Source organism: Nematolebias whitei, chromosome 17 (assembly GCF_014905685.2).
Source record: "Nematolebias whitei isolate Nwh7 chromosome 17, NemWhi1, whole genome shotgun sequence".
NCBI classification, from domain to species: domain Eukaryota; kingdom Metazoa; phylum Chordata; class Actinopteri; order Cyprinodontiformes; family Rivulidae; genus Nematolebias; species Nematolebias whitei.
This window is the reverse complement of record NC_056514.1, coordinates 31400101-31423369: the sequence shown is the minus strand read 5'-3', so window position 1 is coordinate 31423369 and position 23269 is coordinate 31400101. Positions and strand designations below refer to the sequence as shown.

General features: G+C 38.4%; 1 protein-coding gene across 1 annotated transcript; it reads right to left on the bottom strand.

Annotated features, from left to right (window-relative positions):
* Positions 1-7432: 7432 nt before the first annotated feature.
* LOC119423717 (choline O-acetyltransferase-like) lies at positions 7433-22506 on the bottom strand. Its single transcript, XM_037691122.1, has 15 exons — positions 22371-22506; positions 21423-21506; positions 20451-20642; positions 19848-19966; positions 18359-18412; positions 18063-18243; positions 16012-16189; positions 13884-14053; positions 13713-13813; positions 13504-13632; positions 13309-13431; positions 13081-13222; positions 12783-12845; positions 11094-11231; positions 7433-7910 (listed from the first exon to the last, which is right to left on the bottom strand). Exons 2-15 carry the CDS (start codon positions 21465-21467, stop codon positions 7644-7646), a joined length of 1902 nt encoding a protein of 633 aa, XP_037547050.1. The 5' UTR covers positions 21468-21506; positions 22371-22506; the 3' UTR covers positions 7433-7643.
* Positions 22507-23269: the final 763 nt, after the last annotated feature.

The following is a 23269-nucleotide window of genomic DNA, read 5'->3' as shown; positions in this document are numbered from 1 at the left end:
CTATGCTAAAGAGCTCAAACCACACTGAGCACCGAGAAAAACAGGAACGAGGGACAGTCCATGTCTTGTCAAGGGCTTCCCTCCCATTTTTCTTAAAAAGCCACACTTCTCGCTCCCTCACTATCCATCCTTCGGTTCAGTCTTATACTGCCATCCGGTGGTCGAAAAAAATGTACTACATGCAAACGAATTTAACAAACATTTCTTCTTAAATTTGACAATAATTACTCATTATTGTCAAATTTCAAACAATATTATCGTTTATCGCAATAATTTCTGAGATAATTAATCGCGCAGCAAAATTTGTTATTGTGACAGGCCTAAGGTTATACATTAGGGAGTGGTGGCACAGAGGTTAGAGAAGGCAAGCCTGCGATCGGTTCAATCTTCTGGACAGACAACATCAAAATGTGGGTGGGAAAGTTGAAGCACCCACACCTGCCTCCACCCTCGTTTGCCCCACTCTCGGCCCTTGAGCAAGGCCCTTAACCCCCACCATCTGCTCCCGCGGGCGTCCTAGATGGCAGCTCTCTGCTCCACACAGAGGGCTGTGGTAGCTCGGTGGTCTGTGGTTGTGTCAGGAAGGACATCCGACATAAAAACAATCGCCAAGTCTTCGTGCGAGTTAGTTCGCTGTGGCGACCCCTGAAGAAGGGAGCAGCCAAAAGAAGACAGTTTCTGTTTACTATGTTCTAATGTGAATAAGTAACGGGTTTATAAAATTAGCAAATTGTTGCTGTTTTTTTCTTACACTATACACAACATCCTAACTTTGCCAGCATTGGGGGTTGTGCAATCTTTTTCTTTATTTTGCTGAGTTAACTGTGTCATTACACGAGTAGAAGTGTGCACATAATAATGATTACAGTGATAAATCAAAGGGTCAATGACTTTTGATGTTTTTTGTTTTTATCCGTCCACTCCAACAGTAACATCTTGACCCTTTCACTTACCAACTCCACTATTTATTGAGAAACCTTTTTTTTTTTTTTTTTTTTACTGAAGCCAATCAAATTATCCCACACTGGTGAACAAAAGCCCAACTAGACCTGTCGCAGGGACACGGCATAAATCATTCTCCCTGAGCAGGAGCCGTGGCAGGACCAGAAACACTTCCACCAGCCTGAGATTTACGTCGCACATCGAAGCCGAGCCTGGACCCTCTCCACTTGGGCATCTTCAAATTGGTTATTGATCTTCCAATCGCAAAATGAATCATATGTTGCCAGCACTGTTTAGGTGTTACAGTAGGGAGCTTACGGCAGCCTCTCTAGATGGATTGTGGTTTGGAAACCACGAGAAAACAAGTACCTGAGCTGAACAGGGAGTAAATTACCCCGAGATGAGTAAACGTCCTGTTGTCATGCAGCGAAGCCTCATTATAACATATCACAACAGCTGAAGAAACAGCTGACAGTTGCAGATGGGAAGAGCTTGAAGTTAGCTGTTTTACTGTAATGATTATGTCTGCAGCCATAAGGAATAACTATAGTACTAATGGTTTAGTTATACAGCGGTGTTCCAGAAATTATGCGTAATTTATTTATTTATCTTATACATTGGGAACTAATTCCTCTTTTTCAAATAATTTTCCCTTATCCCTTAGTTAAAGAGGTTTTCAGTGTAATTATAAAGTGCACACAAGTCATATTTTATAGCGATTCTTCAAAGAAGAATCAACGCTTTTATCCAAATCAAACTTAAATGAGACTGTTTCTGTCAAAGTCGCCCATGTCTGCTCTTGGCATATAATTTATCGTGGCACATTATTTAATGGGCCCTCACTTCTCGCCCAATTAGGCTCCAAGACGGCGTGTAAACGTAGCTCCTACCCTGGGAGCACTTTCCACATAAATGCCAGAATGGCCATTATCACGAATCCCTTTGTGAGTGAAAACAGACAACCTAAAATCTGGGCTCGGCTTTAATTGAAAGATTGTAAAGTGGACTTTGATTCTGTTTTTTTGGGTTTCCTCTTAAATGTCAACTCTGAGACAGAAGACAATGGGACATGTCTCTCATGGTGCTATTTTTGAGGGGAAATGTCAGGCTCATTTTCATTTTTTGAAGATGTCAGGATTCTGAATTAGCCATCGATAATATGAAAGGTATAATAACAGGTTCTGGTTAATTAACTGGCTGCTGAATGGAATTGGGTTGTGACTGTATAGATGTTAAATTTTCAATATGTTTATAAAATTGCTTTAGGATATAATTATTGATTACAAACAGATGACACTGAAGAGTTTTGCTTTCTGGATTTGTAATATCTTGTCGTGTGATGCCTTCATGGGTCATAAAGTGAAAGTTCAGATCTTTCAAAGAGGGTTTTGTGGAAAACCAATGTTCAGTCAGGTCATCTGGACGGTCTCTTTTTTTGCTGAGATGTTTCGTCCTTCATCCAAAGGGCTTTCTCAATCCGAGAAGCCACCAAACAAAACTGATTCCCACTAACAGCATACTCCATAGTGGAAAATACCAGTTTGCTGGTGCTAAGACGGCCTCTGGGGCCCCTCGTCAACTCCTCTGAGACAGTCATGCCAAAGTGGTTCAAAACACCAAAGTTTGTGTTCAAAAATCCAGGTATAAAATCCAACAATGTTCAGTCAGGTCATCTGGACGCTTTCTGACCAGCTCAGAGGAGTTGACGAGGGAGAGGGCGGGCCCCAGAGGCCGTCTTAGCATCAGCAAACTGGTATTTTCCACTATGGAGTATGCTGTTAGTGGGAATCAGTTTTGTTTGGTGGCTTCTCAGATTGAGGAAGTCCTTTGGATGAAGGATGAAACTTCTCGGAAAAAAAAAAAAAAGTAACCGTCCAGATGACCTGACTGAACATCGTTGGATTTTATACCTGGATTATTGAGCATGAACTTTGGTGTTTTGTGGAAAAGTTATGAAAAGTAATGACCAGAATTGCAAGAATTTCATGCAAATTCAATTTTATAAACCTTGCCCTAAGAATTTTATGGTTTTGCAAATGCAAATGGCAGCATTAGCCTGAAACTGCACGATATTTTAGGAACGGTTGTGTAAAAATAAAACTGACAGCGGTGTAAAAGTTTGCAGAACTGTGTTTTCTTCAATCACAGTGACTTTTTAAAAGGTTGTTTTAAAATGGGAGTTTGGTCTCGACTCTGCTCAAACACACGTTCTCATCCATCCAGTCTAGACGTTATAGTCCAATTCCAACTTGACTCGTTTTTATTTCCACTTGAACTTCTTTGGTTTTGCAATATTGATTGTCTACCACTGTAAATCTTCATTTTTTTATTGTTCCTCTTATTTTAATTAAGTAAAATGTTCTTATTTTACAGATTATAATATAAACTGAAGTTATATTTTTAAGTGAGGTAGAAGCAAGTTCAATGGCCGTGTATTTCTTCCAAAATAAGCAGAGGAAAGGAAGTATGGATGAACAGACCTGGTCCTTTTTGCTCCTCTTTCCAGTCGATAGCAGCCAGCAGGTACGACCTCTCCCTTTCTGTAGCCTGGCAGACGCTTATTAGTGCTAATGTTCTCACATCATCCATCTCCAGGTGGGCTTCCTTCATTGATCTCAATGCCAAGTCTTGTCACAAGCTGCTCCTCGCACAGTGGTCGCTGCACGGCAGACTTTCAGTGACTTTCGACCCAGATGATCGTTCTACTTTTAGACTCACGGCTGGAAATCCAGAATCAGAGCTGTGAGGTGACGTTCACAAGAGCAGTGTTTGGTCCGCATCGTTCTAAATTCACCCTGGACGAAGTAAATGAATCAAAGAGGGACGTGAAACTTGAGGTGCTTTGTCTGGCTGAGTGCACGGTAGTCTGAAAAAACTATCACTATTTGCACAAAATAAATGTTTAGTATTTTCTGCATTAAGTAAAGTAATTATTTAAAAATTTATAGGAAGGGTTTTGTTGATGCGGACAAAAAAGTCACCTGGTCCAAAGCGTAAAAGAAGTGAAGAAGACAAAAGTTTCAGTAAAACTGTTCAATTTTCTTTAAAGTTCTTAGTTTTATTTTGTGAAGCACAGTGTGTATTCATGCCCCCCCTTTTTTTACATTTCTTTCCCATGAAGCAAGACTTTCTAATAATCCTTTAAATCACCGGTTCTTCAAGATTTCTAAAAGACTTTTTAATTTAGACATTGATTGTTTTTCAAATCATACATATTACTTAGTTTAGGTGTTTAAAAATATTAATGGCAACCTCTTTTTCGGGTGTTTGCTTTCAAGACACATTATGGTGTTGTGTGTTGTTACTTTAATGCAAATTAATTTTCTGCAAAATGTATCCCTTTTGATGTATGAAACGTGTATCTGCTTTTAATACGGATGATTATTTGCAGTATCATAGTCTCTTTGCCACTGACACACTGTGGTGTTTATTTAATTCACACGAGTCTGCATGATTTACGTCTTCAACGCTCCATATTATCAGATGTGTTCGCAGAAGCGCCACTCTTTTTTTTAAGGCATTTTGTTGACATGGCTCAGTGGTTTAACCAATGAAGAAAACAAACAGTTTCTCTCTATGGGCCTTATTGTATCAGCTGCCTCTGGAACAAAACCGTTTGTTGAGAGGGGGTTAGATTACTGACACATAACTGGATGTAAATTAATTCAGTTGCATGCAGCCTAAACTGAGACTTGTATACTGATTTCCCTGAATTATAGGCACAGGATTTAGAATATCAGCTAGTTCTGCATAATACTGTATATTGTAATTTTTTTTGTTGTTATTGCACTGTAAATGTATGGAATGTCAGTATTGCAAATAATTTGTCTGTACTTTAATACGGAGTACTGGATATATGGCACTTTTAAGTACCATACGTTCATGCTTGGCACACCGATATGCAAAATATCTTAAATGCAATCATTTATATTAATCTCTAGAATCCTATTGTAGATTTTGGACACATGTATCTGGAAAGAAAAATTTGCATACTGTATATTTAAGAGTGAGTAAAAATATATATTTGAAGAATAATTGTGAAATGTAGTAAGATTTTCAAAACATTAGCTGCATATTTAAACTTTGGAAACCCAAGTTCTATTTTATTTAGTCTTTTTTATGTTTGAATTTGTCTCGTTGTGTTTCTTTATGCTTTAACTGCATAAAAACCACAACAACACAAATATTTGACTTTTCCTATAATAGTCTAATTTTCTTATCAGCTCCATAATTCACCATACAAGAGATTTTTATGAATTATGTATGAATATGTATAAATAAGATGTTCAAATTATGCATAAAAAGTACCAACACTGCAAGAGCAAATATCTTTATGTATTTATGAAATAGTGTTTTCATGTTTTGCGTCATAACTGTATTTTTTTCTGCAGCTGATAGACATTTCAATTATCAATAAAACATGTTAAATATTTAATTGATCTTTTTTTGCAATAAGGATAAAATGACTTTACAATGGTAATTTTCTTAACATCAGCAGGATGCCTATTTTATTGTAGTATTAAATTAACATTTATCTTTAAAACAAGAAATGTTCAGGCCGATTTAAAACTTGTTTGTGACCTATTTATTAGTATTTTTTTTAATGAATTATGCAAATAAAACATTCACTGAACAGTACATGGTAAATGTTGCCTTTTCATACAGGTCTTATCCATATTAGACAGGCAAATGTTAAAATGAAAACACGTTTAGTTAACTTAAAATATAAAAACATTACACAGCAGTTGCATCTGACAAAAATAACAGTTGCTCACACATTCTGATTTTGTGCAACCAATAATTTACAACACCCTGGGATATTTTCACAAAGACATGTTTAAATGCAGCTTTTAAAGAAAAACATGCATTATTTGTAGATAGATTTTGAAATCTGCAAAGCTGACATTCACTTAGGTTGATGGGTACATACATGTGTAATTAAGACGAGTACTTGTCACAGTATTACTGATGATTTGATCCATTGCAACACAAGCCACAACAAACAACACCCAAAACAGATATTTAAAGAGATTTTCTTCCATGGCATTCCCAGATTTACAATTTTTTAAATAGTTACTATTTTTATAGTCTTCTATATATCTATCAAATATAGCATTTCTAGTTAAACTAATAAAATATAGGCTGATGATATATTATGAGCTGATCTAACAAATTGCACACGAAAAAGGTGTTTTATTGCACAGATTACAACATGTTCAATACTGTTTTTCCTTAAAACTACAGTGCTCTGAATTACATTTGACTTATAATTTAGTATGGTTTGTAACACTTTACACCCATTGTTGTAACTATTGCTTTAACATACACTCAGGTAAAGGACTTCAAACACAGTAGCACCTAGCACATTCTTTTCTTTTTAATCACATTATTTATGGTGTTCATTTGCACAAACATAATTTCGTAGGTTTATATACAGCATATATTTTAAAGTGCTTTGATAGACAGACTTCACATACGCTCCACTTCTTTGGCAACTTTATGTATCAATAAATAAATAAACATCCATAAAAGAATAAATATAATTGTGCACATTTAAATAGATCTCACAGTGATGATAAAATGCCACACAGAGAAATTGGCTGGGTCACATTTAAAGGATGTCACAATGACTACATTTAACATTGTTACTTTTTTCCCCCCCGTCATGTATGATACATTACACAGTGGGTGAAAAACGCACACTAAGATACTAAGATCTCTAGAAACGCTGTCTTCAGATCAGCGCTGCAGAAAAGACATGGCTTATTGTTCCTTAAGAGCAGCAGACCACATAACTTCAGCCTACCAGAGTAAGTTTTGGACCAAACTTTATTCTTTACACATCTCCAAAGAAAAAGTTGCTTTTTAAAAGTTATATATGGTGGCCCTAAGGTGTAAATGAACAACATTTGAAAAAAACGGAATTACATTTGAAAAAAACGGAATTGCATTAAGCCAAACAGGAAGTTTTTTTGTTTGTTTGTTTGTCTGTTTGTTTTAACGTTATTAACAGCATAAAACCGAACAACACGGTATACAGTACACACACAACGGAGATACAGTTAGCAGACTATCCTTTTAACTGTATCTCTATTGTGTGTGTACTGTATACTGTTCTGTTGTTTGGTTTTATGCTGCTAATAAAGTTTAAAAATAAAAATAAAAAAACTTCCTGTTTGGCTTAATGCAATTCCGTTTTTTTTTTAAGTGATTCCGGTCACTTCCTTTTCGGCCACTTCTGCTTTGGCTTAATGCAATTCCATTTTTTTTTTCTGATGTGATTCCGTTTTTTCAAATGTAATTATGTTTTTTCTACCTGTTACCTGTCTAAATTAGATTAAATAATTAGATTAAGTTACCTGTCTAAATAAAGGTTGAATGAATGTTTTTTTTTTCTAATGTGATTTTGCAGTCACTTCCGCTTTGGCTTAATGTAATTCTGTTTTTTACAAATGTTGTGATTTTGGTGTTTTTGTTGTGTTTTTTCAACTGCGATTCCGTTTTTTCAAATGTTGTTCATTTACATCTTAGGGCCACCATAGTTATATCTGTTTAAATATTTACGTATATATGTAATTACCCAGTCACTTTAAGGCTTTTTATAACTATTGCACAAACTACACGAAGGCATCTAAGCTACTGACTGTAAATCTAAGACTACCGAGTGAAGCAGGTGGGTAAGCGTGCTCTCTTAGTGTAGCTTACTTTCCTGATTTATGAGGCTTGTTGGCAGCCTGGCTGCCATTAGTCGCTTTGGCGGCCGCAGCGTCGCTTCTATTGCACAGGTCTTTGATTTCTAATAGGCCCTCGTTGAGAGCTTTGACAAATACAGCCGAGCTCGTCTCCGTGTTCTCCCAGAAGCTCGACACGCTGAAGATGATGTGGTCGGACTGTGGGTTGTAGCAGGCGCCGTAGCCGTTGGGCACCACCGGGCCGTAGCAGCAGAACATTTCCAGTGTTGTTGGAACCTGGAGTCAAAGAAAACCCCACAGTTAGTGAGTCAAACCAAACAAATGTTGAGAATGTGGGTAAAATATTACCAGTACTTCTTTAATTTAGTGGCTTTTTCTCATGTTTTCTTTCCTTTTCTCATCTAAGCAAAATATTATTCTAAATAAGGATAAGAAGGCCACGCTAATTATTTATAGCCACAGCTTCGTGCACTCCACACATCTTCGGACGACTGTAGGTACATATTCACGTTGTATCTCGGTGCAATGTCAATAAAGTTTATTCTGATTCTCATTCTGAGAGATGGCACCAATCAGCAATGACAGTTTGATCATTGGTAAAGTGTGTAACCGTACTCAATTTCTTTCCTTGGGATAATGGTCTATGATAATAAGAACATCTAATAATGGGTCTAATAATGTGTCATTTTTGTTTTGTTATGTTAAAGCTTTTCTTTTTGTGTTCACTTTTTACTTTAAGTCAGTATTCTGTTTTTTTCTGTCACACCAGGTTTCTATTAGTAAAAGTAATAGCCATGAATAAATCCAGAGAACCTGCACATACTCTTTCAGGAAGTCAAATAATTTATTTAGAGTTGATAAAACTGAGGTCTTTACAGGGTCCATGAGTTTGAATCACAGGCATTTTGTCTACTCACTCCTGGAGAAGACTGTTGTGTAAGACCAGACGTTTGACTGACCGCTGTAAAAAAATATCTTGAGATGTTTAAAACTCTGTTTTTTTGTTAAACTATAAAAATAAAGTTAAAAAAAGAACTGGGACCAGCCTATCTTCATAGCTACTGCTCAGCTCCACATAATGCTTCGTTCCTCATCCTGCGCCCAACTTCACGCTACATTTTAAGCCACGACCCCTGCTGTGGACATTCCTCCAACAGCCTTCTGGCTTGTCCATGTGATCTTTAGCAAACTGCAGACGAGCAGCAATGTTCTTATTGGAAAGCAGAAGCTTTCTCCTTGCAACCCTTCCATGCACACCATTGATGTTCAGAGTTCTCCTGATGGTGGACTCATTAACATTAACCAATGTGAGAGAGGCCTTCAATTGCTTACAAGTTACCCTGCGCCCTTTGTGACCTCACCCACTATTGCTCTTGGAGGGATCTTTGTTGGTCCACCACTCCTGGGGAGGGTAACAATTGTTTTGAATTTCCACCATTTGTACACAGTCTGTCTGACTGTGGATTGGTGGAGTCCAAACTCTTTAGAGATGGTTTTGTAACCTTTTCCAGTCTGATGAGCATCAACAACTCTTTTTCTGAGCTCCTCAGAAATCTCTGTTTGTGCCATGATACACCTCCACAAACATGTTGTGAAGCGCAGTCGTTGATAGATCCCTGTTCTTTAAATCAAACAGGGTGCTCACTCGCACCTGATCATCATCATCCATTGATTGAAAACACCTGACTAATTTTACCTTCAAATTAACTGCTAATCCTAGAGGTTCACATACTTTTGCCACTCACAAATACTCTATTTTTCGAACTATAAGGCACACTTAAAATATTTTAATTTAACTCTGGTTGTGCTTACTGACCTCGAACCGATTTTATGTGGTTGTCGTGAATGAGTTGAATAAAGTTTGACTTATCTGACTGTCTTGTTTTCGTGGTGCGCCAAAAACAGACCTGCTCATTGATATTGCGCCTTATAGGCCAAAAAAAACATGTTAATATTGGATAATTTCCCTCAATAAATAAGTGACTAAGTATCATATTTTTGTCTTGTTTGTTTAACTGGCTTCTCTTTACTTACTTTTAGGACTTGTGTGAAAATCTGATGCTGTTTAGGTCATTTATACGCAGAAATATAGAAAATTCTAAAGGTTTCCTAAACTTTCAAGCACAGCTGTATTTACCTTCTTATGAATACTGATTGTTATTTTTTGTAGCGATTATGGCAAAAAATATAGCTTCTGTTTTCAAAAGTAATTCTATGGAAATCATCTGAAGACCGGTTACTCGCAAGCTTCAACAACCCATAGTGGCTCTCGTCCCCAGCTTTAGGTATCATTGATCAAAAATGTTAACCCTTTCAAACTTACCAGCCACAAAATATGGATAGATCCAACATCATCTCTGCTAAACACAATCCACAGAGACCCTAACCCACAGTCCACAGCATCTTAAAATAATCCCGACACCAGTCACTGTCCCTAAGCTTTTTATTCATGCTCTGACTGGTCAGACTGTTTATGGCTACTGATAGACCTCCCCTGAATTACTAGGTGGTCATAATGTTGATTATTATATCATACAAAGATGCATAAGCAACAGCAGTTTCCTGTCAGTGTGTAAAATATAACATTTATTTTCTGCTCATTAATTTCTCATGAAAATGAAGAAAATGGTAGTACAATTATCTCTTAGTCAAACGTTACAAGTAAGGCCATGTGAGAGTATATCGTTGTGAGTCTTCATTAGGCTTGTGTTTGCAGCTGCGCTGAGCATTGAATTAAATAATAATAAGTAAAAACAGAAAATAAACCGGTAATTATTTTAGGTTTGACCTTTGTGTGCTGCCAAGAAAGCATGGGATGATAAAGGGAAGGTCTGAGGAAAAAAAGTTATTGCTGAGCAAGTCTTATTTTGGATGAGTCTTAAATTTAAAAAGACTGTCGGAATAAACACAGAGCCCTCTGCAAAATGTCCAACACCAGCAGAAAATAAATAACCTTAATTGGTTTTGCACATTGTGACAACTTGTGTGTTGCAAGTTGCACTTGTGCAAGCTCCCATCCTGTTTAAATAAATCAACTTAAGTTTAGTGGTTCTTTTAATGTTGGATTTTTTTTTTCATCGCTCTGTCTTCAGTATAGTTGTCTTTAATACACAAAAAAGTCATTAAAGATGCAGTGTTGTGCTTTTTTGCAATAATATTACCAGCTGCTTAATTTCAAGACACAGCACATTTGTATTTATCAACCAGGCTACAAGTATTCATGAAAATTTGAATATTACTTTAGCTATTCAAGAGGAACTTGATGAGATCCACATGTTGAAATACCGTATTTTTCGGACTATATGGCGCACCGGATTATAAGGCTCACTGTTGATTTTTGAGACAATTAAAGGATTTTAAGTAGTCTGAAAAATAAGGTATGTTATTGGATTTCCATAAAAACAAAAATCATGATGTCTGGGGAAATGAAATGGTGAAATAAATAAGCATTTGTTCTACCTGACTGGTGGAGAGGATGAAATGGTTGCTGGTCAGATACGTCTCATCGCAGAACATCTCTGGTTTCTCCATGTTCAGCTCCTTTGCAGTCTTCAGAAGTCCAAGGAGGTGATTGTCGATTGCCATTCCTGTTATAGCCTGAAGACCAAAAGGTTCAGATCCAAAATCAAGATTTGTCAGTTAACGTCAAACATGAGCACAAAAAATGTTTTTGCAAGCTCAGCACTTGTTTCATAACCATCGTTACTGATAAAACTGTTCAAACAGGATGTTATAATGTGAGATTTTATGAGCAATTCATATTTTAATTGTTGTAAATTGCTCAGTGAAAAAACTTAGTTTGGAGAAATAAAGTTTATTTGAACAGAATTGACGAGCAAATGGCTAGTCTGGTCTTGGATCTTCTCAAAGTGGTTTGCTGTTCCCATAAAACATTCACTGTCAAAATGTTCATAGTGGCTCATGCAAGTGTTATACTTTAAAGCTTTTAATCACCAACAATTTCATATTATGTGGGTATTTACATAGAAATTTGTGCTTATTTATAACTATAAAAGACGAAGCACTTAGTGCGCTGCTATATGCACTTCTGACAAAGACATTTTATTTCTATCAAAATAACCCTGTAATATATAAAAATTCATAGGTAAAGGTTTGTAAAATACCCTTTGCCTGAGTTATGTTGAAATGATTTGACTTTGGAGTTGTTTAAGACAACAGTGGGTTCTGGCTATGCTCAAACTAGCTGTTAGCTTGTCAGTCGTGTCAGAACTAATCAATATTTCCATACTGAGGTCTTCAAATATTTGTCTAGAACAGTTAAGATATTAACTGTTCATACCTGTTCTGCTGAACCTCTTCAGATTATTTAAACTAACCCTTTACGCTTTAGAAAGATGCCTATGAGGGCAACATGTGATGTGACAGATTACTTTGACGGCTAACATTTAGTTACATTTATATTTAGTTTGTAAGAAGGCCCACCAGAGAATGTATTTTTATTGGAAGCTCTGTGGTTTTCATGTTCAGGCTGCTTCCATCTGGATGCAGGTATCTGCCACCCAGATGGGCAAATTGCCCCTTGGGGATTATAACGATTCTTAAACTTGAACTTGAACTTAAATCTGAAACATTTTTATGTGTTATTTGCAACATATTGAGAAAAAAGCTTAAATTACCAGAAGGAAGTGGGTAGAGCATGATTTTGCTGAATTAGGCTGGAAAAAATTGAATTGACTGCAAAAAATTGAGTTAGCTGAAAAAGCTGAAGTTAGCATAAAACAGGTAAATGGTAGCTGAAATACCAGAAATAGCTGAATTTAGCAGCAATAAGCTGAAAGGAGTATAACAAGCTGGAATTAGCAGAAACAAGTTACAAGAAGCACAAAAATGTTGGACTTAGCTGAATAAAGCTGAAAGGAGCCATATCATTTTATTATTAGTTCGTTTTGAGAGAAAAAAAAAGTTAGAAAAGGCTAAATATTTCAAAAAGTCAAAGTTGCACCAATACCAAAAGTCATAGTAGGATTGTTCTGAAAAAGCTGAACATTTTGATTTATGATTTGTTGAAATATCTTGAAAACTGCAGAAAGGGAAAATGTATGGAAGAAAAATGGATCATGATAGCGTCAATGTTTCATAAACAGTGACACAATAATTAGTAATAAACAAGTAGTTTGAAATACTCACAGCAATCGTGTAATCTGTCTGGGCCTTAATTGCATTCCATAGTCGTTTCATTTTTTCTGAATCCTGTTAAAGAGGTAAAGAGGAATCTAAATGCATGTGTTTCTGTAGTGATTCTACAGAAAAAGAGCAGTTCCAGCTACACTTCCTTTTAGAATGAACAAATCTGCTGAGAGATCATCTGTTTGATCTGATAGGCCAGGTTTGGCATTCCCAGCTGGCTAGCTACACCTGTTTCATTTGGAGATGAGCAGCGCTGTGGGGTCAATCATTTATGTCGTAAGTGAGAAAAATGACTCACGGTGTATTTTGCTTTTTCGTCAGTCATGGACTTCACAAAAGCCAGGGCCTCAGCAGAGGCTGAGCGAATGTTATCCACCCGACCTTCCTGGAAACGACGAATTGATGCGCTCTCGTACGTGTTCACGAGCCTCCCCCTGCATCTGATATTTGGCACCGTTTTATTAAGATGTTCCCCACATTTCATACATATTTTTTTAGTAGATACAGTAAAGAGATTGCACTTTACTTGTAGAATGCAAGTTGTAAGGCAACTTGAATAAACGCGTCTGGACTCATCTTCTGCTTCTTGATGAAGTCTTTTCCGTAAGTTTTGAATGTGAAAACCTCCATGTCGAAATTATTCACCAGCCTGAAGAGAAAAAAAAAAAACACAAAGTACATATAGATGTTTGTAGATATAGTGAAATAGTTTACGTCTTACCACTGAAGTCTGTCTCCTGATGCTTGTAAGAGTCCTTGAACGTGGGGGCTACATTTCCAAAGCAGCCTTCTTGGAGGTGGAAGCTGTCTGTCACTGGAGCGCTTAACCGCCTCGGAAGGACTCCCTTTTCTGTCCAAAACAAAAAAATATTGTCATCTCAGGGGTGTTCACTGCCATGGTAGTATTCTTACTCCGGTGTGAGAACTTACATGTATTTTATGAGGTACTCGGAGCACTCCACCATCACTATTCCCTCAAATGGGGAATGCTCACACACCACACCGCATACCCCATCCATTCCTATGACAAACTAAGAGAAGGAGGACGTGACAACTGTCCACTTTTTATAAATAACCGAAGCCCCTCGAATATGATCCTACCTGCATTGACTTGTCATACCAGCGATTGGCACCGTTTTTTTCCGCACCACCACCGTGCAGCATCATCAGAGCCCTGTTGGTATCACTGTGCTGAAGCTTGCAGGGTTCATCCAGACACACCACACCTGCACAGCTTTCAATCAGCGCCAGAGAGTCCCGGTTGGTTTGATCTGCGTACGGGAAAATGGGAGATAAATTTACTTGTTTACAACCCCGACTCTTTAAAAGTGTGTGTAAAAACAATTAAAGCATTTAAAAAATCTCATAAACTTGTATTTTATTCACAATGGAACACGGTAAACTAATTAAAATATGAAAATAAGAAATTGTACATTTATTTATTTATTTTTAAATAAAGTGATTTAGAAATTGACGGAAGCAACAAAAGGAGTGAGTGTAAAAAAAAAAAAAAAAGCATTTTGGCTGAATTTTTCAGTTGATTTCACAAGTCTGAAAAAATGTGTTAAAATTTCTGATTAATGTTTCTCAATGGAAAAAAATTGGGAATACTTTAAATGTCCCATCACTTACAGTTCATAATATCAAAATGATCAAGGCTGTCATTCGCATCACGTGTGGTACATGAGGTGGAACGAAATTGTACTCAAGTGTTAAAAGTGTAAAGTACACTCAAAAAAATAAAGTGTACTCGAGGTCCAGTTACACCCAAAAATAGCAAAAATATAAAATGCAAAAAGGAACAGTATATAAGGATCTAAGACAGGGGTCTGCAACCTGTGGCTCTGAGGCCACATGTGGCTCTTTAGTCCATCATCGGCGGCTCTTTGAAGCTTTGACCAAAACTTCATGAAATTTAATTGTATTGTTTTTTTAAATCCACAACAGAAAAGGCTAGTTTTGACAGTTTTAATGTCAAATTTTTGCCCAATAACTACTAGTAAGGTAAGATGTTTATTGATCCTGCAGGAAATTGTTGAAGTAGTAAGTTTCTTTCAGCTGTTCTCTTCTTCAGAAGACACCACTTGCATGAAAGGTTTGGCAATTTGTTTTTATACCGGATGCCCTTCATGACGCAACCTGGGCTCGAACCTGCAACCTCAGGATTACAAGACCGCAGCGCTGACCACCGAGCTACTGCAGCCTCACCCGATATTTATTATTCTCCACACAGATCTGCAGAGTTCGTTTAATTTTTTAAACCAAAATCAGTATAAACTATAATTATTTTCCTTCTTTACATGATATTGTCTTTTTTGTCTTAAAATGTAAATATATATATTTTTTCTTCTTTCAGCTTCTCCCTTCTTTAGGGTTCACCACAGAAAACAAAGTCACATGAAGACTTGGCAATGTTTTATTTTTATTTTCACGCTGGATGCCCTTACTGATGTAACCACGGACCACCGAGCTACCACAGCCCTCTGTGGAGCAGAGAGCTGCCATCTAGGGCACCCGGGGGCAGCAGATGGTGGGGGCGAAGGGCCTTGCTCAATAGCCCACAGTGGGGCAAATAAATGTGGAGGCAGGTGTGGGTGCTTCACCTATCCCACTCACATTTTGATGTTGTCGGTACCGGGAGTTGAATCAGCGACCTTCCGATCGCAGGTCCACCTTCTCTAAACTCTGCACCACCACTCCCAAAAATATCAATAATTGTGGAAATCCATTACATAATTTCAGTTTTATAATGTCACCCCCACTGGCCCCCCAACAAACTCAGTGGCCCATGGGCCATCAGTTGATAATCACAGTTGTAGCAGGTTTTGTGGCTCCAGACGTGTTTTATTTAGTGAGCGAAGGGGCAGGCATGGCGCTTTTGATTAAAACGGTTGCAGACTTCTGATCTAAGATATACGCTAAACAATAATAATATAATACAGAGTATTAAACAGCAGCCTGAACATGAGTCTGTTGCGAGCAGATGGTAGCAGCTTATGGGTAAGAAATCAGCAGCATGGATAAAGTGTCAAATGTCCAATTAAAGTGGCATTACGGTGATTTTTCTTGTTAGGGATTTATTACAGCTTCAACAAAATTATGTTTTATTGTGAATAAAATATGAGATTTGCAAATCATGGCATTCCATTTTTTTTTTACATTTTAAACAACTTCCTTACAAACGTTTTAAAACAACAAATAACATGAGCAGAAATAATTTTGAACGCACCTTTTGTTAGTGCCTCTCTTGCTTGCGCCCACTCCGTCCTGCCGTCTGATGTCAGGAGCCCAACAGGAGGGTGTCTCTCTTCCGCATTTTCAGACATTTTCACAATCTTCTCCAGCTGGGATAAGATCTCCGTCTCACTCAGCTGTTTGTTGTTTGCGACCACATCCAGCACAAAAAACTACAAGAGAAATGATTTTCGTTACGTCTTTAATAATGCAGTGCAGTATTGAAACAGTTGAAATGGTCGTTGGCAATAATTTGGCCAACTGCTCCTCTGGTGCCATCCGTGGAACTGCAACCCGGGGAAGCACTAAGACAAAGTGGCAGATTTAATCAGCAGTAATTAAGTTAACTTCTTGCAGCTCCATGGGGATGGACCCTCACGTTCAACCGACCGCTCATAAGATCGCAGAATAATTTCCAGGTGAGAGCTCCTGCAGATGTTGGTGGCTTTGGTTTTAATGGGTTTGAGTGAATGATGAGAATCAGTCAGGACTTGTGCACTTTGGGGGATTAAGATGGCACAGATTACAGATTTGAGATCAGCTGTTTTTGGTGCAAGTGTTTAAGAGGGAGCAGGTTTAGTCCTTAACAGGATGCCTCTTAGGAAAGTGAACCTCCTTAAAATCCAGATTTGACCATCAGAGCCAGTTTACCTTACCCTCCCATGTTGCGTCATGGCTTTTCTTTCAATTTATTTATTTATTTTTGTAAAAGCTTCTAAATTGCTGCTTTTTTTTAATTTACCAATTTCTACAGTTTGGCTCTTGGAGCTAGAATTTCACATTTTACTGTTGAAGTATTTACCATTTTGTGACATGCTACCGTTGAGTGTACTGCATTGAAATGTTTTTGAATTGTTTCCAGTTTAAAAAAAAGAGTTAGTTCAGTTTTCTGCAAGGTCACATAACTTTTACAAGGACTCCAAGAAGGCCGGAAACTGTGAACTGCTGTTCAGCGTGCAGACACAAACAACAGTCAGAGCCCGTCCCCCCACCTGAAGGTGCAGGGAAGCTACCCTCTCATCTATCGGGAAAAACTCCAACACACAGGCACCAAGATGGTGGCTAAAAGTAAACCCACACCTGCTCAGCATTTCTCACCATGGTCAACTCCAGAGTGGAGTAAAGTCCAGCCCCTCTCAAGGAGATCGGTTCCAGAGCCCATGCTGTGCCTCGAGGTGAGCCCAACTATATCTAGTCGGTACCTCTCAACCTCACGCACAAGCTCAGGCTCCTTCCCCTCCAGAGAGGTCACGTTCCATGTCCCAAGAGCCAGCTTTGGTAAGCCTGGGTCAGAGCGCCTTCAGCCACTGCCCATGGCATCATGCCCCCCGCCCCCCTGCAGGTGGTGGACCCACAAGAAGGCAAACCCATGTTGCTCATTTGAGCTGAGCCTGACCAGGACCCATGGGACGAGCCCCTCCCCCAGGCCTGGCTCCAGGGTGGGTCCCCAGGAACCCACATCCAGGCAAGGGACGTAGGTTAGCGGGGCTCCTTGTATTTCCTTGTCCATAAGAATCTTCTGAATCATTCTTTGTCTGGCCAGTCATCTAGAACCAATCTGCCTTGGGAGACCCTAGGAGCAATTATAATTGCCCTCGACAGCGTAGCTGCTAGGCTCATTCAAGCACACCAACTCCTCCACCACGATAAGGTGGCGATTCAGGGAGGAGTCCGAGGACTCAAATAGGCAAGAATGGAGCATCATTCTCCTCGCAACACTCCAGCAGCTGGTCTAGACGTTTGCAGACTCGTTAAAAGAAGAGAGGATGCTTCACGGTGGTAAACATAAACCTGCTCCAACTTTTATGAGACGTGCTGCTGTCATGAATTTTAAATGTATCTATTTTTTCCCAACAGTATGTTTCAACAACATGTTTACTATGTTCCACTGTGAGTAAAATAATGTATAAAAAAAACATGACAATTTGCACAACTTCTTAACTGGTTTTGGAATAGGGATCGTAGATCTTCTCATGTTATTTATTTAGTTGTAAAATGGGAGTGTGACAGAGCGAGACAAGTTTAATCGAAGGTCAGCATTCTCACCTGGCTCTTGCACACGACAATTATGTGCTGCAGCACGGAGGAGTCTAAAGTCATGTGGACCTTCAGCGTGTCCGTCTTTAACCCCGGGTAACGATAGGAGTTAAAGAGGCGGTAGTACTGCTCCATGCACAGAGGAGTCCCAGCAAGTTGGCCTCGAGCAAACTCCAGCGGCAGCGCTCTCCTGAAAGACACAATCACAGATGTTTGATTACCTCTGAGCCATCATTGTTAGAGTTTTAAAATAAACCCAGAGTGGCCACGCAGTGTCAGGTGATCACTTAAAAAACTGAACTTACGCATCAACAAGAGCCTTATACTCCAACACACCTTGGATGAGTTGAGCAGCAAATCTAAATAAATAAATAAATAAATATCAGATTTAGCTCTAAAGCACTGAAAATGCAAAAACGTGCTGGATGATGACTACAGTTAGATATTACTACCATTTATCTGAAGGCCAACGGTAATCGAATCACAGTAAATTGCTTGGATACACTAAGCGAGCTGTGCATGTTTATCTGAATGAGGGAGAGATGGATTGTATGTGTGAGGGAGGGCAAACAGGGAAAACACAGCGCCTTGTCAGGTCTCATGTTGTATGTCGTTTGTCTTGGTGTTATTACGCTCTAAGCCTGATCAATACAGAGGAGGCAGATGCAGCACGCCACACCCCTGGATGAGGCCTGACTCTCAGTCTCTGTGGAGAGCTTGGCCCTGTCACTCCCGATCTAATAAGTGGCCACGTCAGTGGATTACCAGCTGCTTTGTGTGTCCTGGAAATATTCAGTTAGCGTGGAGCAAGCTCACAGAAGCTGATGTCGAGTTACAAAGCTAGAGGGGTGCATGTCATGTCTGGTGGACTGTGGCTCATTTAATAATTCAGATCTCAATCTGAGCCTCTGTTGAAAATATAAATGTTGTCAGCAGCTAAAAAGCTCAAGATTTAGATTTTATAATGTTGTAAAAAGGTATGGGATTGTGTTTTCAGCAGCGGAGAAGTGAGAGGGCACACCTAACTTCAGTCATCTTTAATTTTTCACACTTGTTTTTCTCAAAGAGTGAGTTGAGGAGAAGATTTTCAGCAGTTTTCAATCAAATGAAACACAAAGGTAAATGAAGTCATCTTAAAATTAAAAATTTCAAAAGTTCACACTTCTTCTAAAAAATGTCAGGGAAAACATGAAATCAGATTTCTATTGCTGCTGGGATACATTTTTTATTTTCCTTTGATTTAGACATTAAGCTAACAATGCTGTCAATTAAGTAAGCAACAGAATAGACTATTTCAGTGCTTCCCAACACTGGTCCTTGAGGAACACCATCCTGCATGTTTTAGTTGTTTCCCTGCTCCAACAATCTGATTCAGTGATTTAATTATTTACTCATGTTCTGCCTGTTAATCACCCATTTATAATCAGGTGTGTCGAAACAGAGAAACAACTAAAACATGCAGGATGGTGTTCCTCAAGGACCAGGGTTGGGAACACTTGAATTCAATAATAATGAAAAATATGTGTTCCTTTTATGCATTGTTTTTACAGGAGATTTACCAAACCCACACCAAAACTAGATTTTACATTTAAACTTTAGACCTTAAAATTGTTTTTTTTTTCACTTCACAAGTTGTTAGAAAAATCTGCACATCATCTGGCAGGTGTCAAGCCTGCGTATGTTTTGTTTTTTCCCCAACATAAAAATATATAAGGAGCCTTTACGTTTGTTTTCTCTGTTGCTGTTGAAGCCTTAAGACTACTTGAGTAGAACCAGAAGTCCAGCAGCAGATACCTGAGGGCATCTTTCTGATCTCTGAATGTCTGCTTTGGAAACACCATGGCAGGACTGGAATTGACCGGAAGAGCCAGCCTGTTGTTCAGGTACATGTCCTCCAACCAGTAGTCACAGACCTGAAAATAAACACCGGGACACACCGGGAAAAATGTTGCTTTGCAAAGCATTTGGCTTGATTGCCTTCAGAGCTGGGACCTGTGGGTAATGGAGCAAAGACTACAGTGTTTCATCCAGCAGATGAAACAAAGAGTGGGAGTCTGATGGACTTCAGTGAGCTTACGCAGACGTGTGAGGGAAAATTGAGTGAGCAGAGGCTCTATAAATCATCACAAAATGTTGGAATTATCTTGCAGCTCTGATATGGGTTATATATCACTTTGCAACTTTGATTTTAAGATAGTTACACTTAGTGTTGTGCATTAATTGTATTAAAATAATTTCACAATCATTTATACCCATTGCAAAAATGTATGATATTAAACAAAGAAGCACATCATTGTGTTTGGAAAATAAAAGACAAATATTTTATTAGTGCAAGAAAAATGGAGTCTTTTTGTCTTTTTCTAAATGACGCAACATATTTTAGATCTCTGTTTTTACCCAATTGGTTGTCTTGTCCCGTCGCTCTGAAAGTTTCTTCTGGAGAACTTCACCGACGCCTCCAGGAGCCCCGAACTTCTCCACGATGGTAGTGGTCTTCGTGAACTGCTCCTCGGTCACTAGGTGCTGCATGCATTTCAGGTATGTGTCAAGTGTTTGTTTCAATGGGGGGACCGGGACCTTTGGCAGCACCTATCAGAACAACTACATTAAAATTTCAAGATAAAAGGCAGCAGATGATCTACATTTTTACATCTTCGTTCTGTCTCAGTGTTGCTTTATGTATAAAGAAGTAATTCCTTGGTGGGTCTTTGTAATGTTTTTATGTTTAGACTCTGAGTTAATAATTCATCTTGAATGCTTTGAGGCCTGTTTGAGAATAAAACTCCCTATTGGGTATTGTTGGAAAGTGCAGATTGATTATTTTTTCTGTCTGAAGTTACATAATGTGCATTCTGAAAACAGTTGATAAGCCAAGCTGATAAAATGAAGATGGAGAGATGTGCGGAAGTTAGAATAGAATAGAATAGAATAGAATAGAATAGAATAGAATAGAAACAGCTTTTATTGTCTCACGATGGGAAATTCAAGTGTAAGAGTAAGTTGAGAGTAAATCAAAGCTAAAGTTCAATTTTTCACCAATCAGACTTCAGGAGACACTGTTCTCTCTTTGTTAAAATGTAATCTGGATTATGGTCAATAGTTGCAGAAGGAGGAGTGTGTGTAAAGTTACCATCTGAAATATGCTGGTGTAGACACAAACAGTGTTTTTGCCCCTAGCGGTCAGTACTGGAATTACACCCGCCGCTGTCTGCGGTGCTGAACTCAGCGCCGCAGACTGAGCAAATTAACAGAAACACTGTTAATATTATATTTAAGGGTATTATTACACTGTCAAGAGCTGTGTGTTTAGGAAGTGAAGCTGTAAAACTGTTGAATGAATCAGTTTAATTGAACTGAATAGTTTCATACTTGGCTGTCTTGACCTCTTGTCCCCTCTTTCTGGCGGGATGTCATGTTTTCAGTCCAAGTTCGGTCGAGAGACTCGAGCCGTCCCTGCTTTGAAACATTTTTTTTAAGAAGGAAGGAAAGGGGAGGGGGAGGGGAGTAAAACCACTGCAATAAATAAACGAGGTCCACTGAGGAATTTGGCTACATGTGAAAGTGAGCCAGCAGCTCGCGCCTTCATTCTTCATCGCTTTAATGCAATTTGCTGCCTGTCCTTGAAATCCAGCTGCGCCCCATTGCGCACCTCTGCAAGCAGACATGCATCTTAAAAATATTATTTTATATTTGTCATTATACTAGTCGTAAACAAAGTGACATTTTAGTTGACAAGAATAAATCCATATTCAGTTATTTTGCCTGAGAAAAAAAAAAAGAGGTAAATTGGATAAAGGTTAATTTGATGGGAAAAAGATATTTAAAAAAAATATAGAGAGAATATAGAAAGGGTTTGTTTACTGCTTATCCCACTTTTTAAACTTAAAAATGTAAGGGTATTATGAGAAATAAAAGCTGAGATTCCAAACTTGGGAACACTTGACGCAGCTCCTCTGAGCATCCTGACTCGTGAAAAAATAAATCTCAAACGCATTTTTTTTAATAAGTCAATGGATTGACTTTTAAACATTTCAAGTTTGAAACAGTAAACAGGTTGAACAAAAGCGCAAATATTAATCAAAATATGGCATTCCATGAATTGAGATAAGTGACAAAACTATTTAAAAGCTGTTTTTTATTTAAAAAATAACGTTACTTTAAACGCAAAGAGATGTGTGATGTCATCAAATAGTCAAACATTTATAAATTAGACCAGTTTGCAAAAGTTTGATATAATTTAACTACAATATATCTATTTTAACTTCCACACGTCTTTAAAAAATACTAAGAATGTCGGAGAGGAAAACAAGCACTTACCTGTTGGATGCAGCGCCCAGGAGCTCACAGGAGTTTGGAGAGGCTCACATTACCTCCTACGTCCGTGCCACGAACTCTCCATATTCTTGGGAATAAAAGCTCAAACTGACCGCGCCCCCCCCACCCGCGTCCTCCTCGCGCCGCGCCACAAAAACGCTGCAGCTCCACATGTGGAAGCGCGGCTTGAAAAGACGCTGAAGGTGTTTACCTAGCCCCTGGAGGCAAGAAACTCCTCCCATCGAAATCAATTCGCGGAACATATTATCTGACAGCTTGTTTTACCGCACCCCCTCCCCCCACCCCCACCCCCCTCCCGCCCACATCGGATCATAAATTTGATGCGTAAAAAGCAGAACTGAAAGTCAGTTTCCAGAGTGGAGTCATGATGGACAGAATGCGACCCATCTTTACGCACACTTTACGCACAGCCTGCTTTTAGACAACGTTGAATCTAATGGTGAAAAATTGTAAAGTTTACATAAGTAAACTTATGTCCAACTGTTATTCTTTGATTTTGATTTTGATTTATGAAATAAGAAACACACATATGTTTGTTTTCATCTTTCAAAATGCTATCAATGCGCTTTGGATTTATTTTTTAATTATTTTGCCCTAATTTCTGTTTTCCCTTGATACAGAAAAACAAAACTCATTAATTTAGTTTGAAATAAAAATGTTGCCACTGCTGTAGCTCAGATCATAACAGAGGTTTATTAAACAACATGTGCTCGTCTTCAGGAGACTGAGTTCTACGTCTTGACAAAATATCACCACACTCTCAGGCGCGCGCAGATACACACATTTATCCACGTAAACATTTTACATTGTGCATTTATCCTACATATGTACAAAACCATTTATTATGTTACATTTGAAGAACAACGAAACGCATCTGAAAA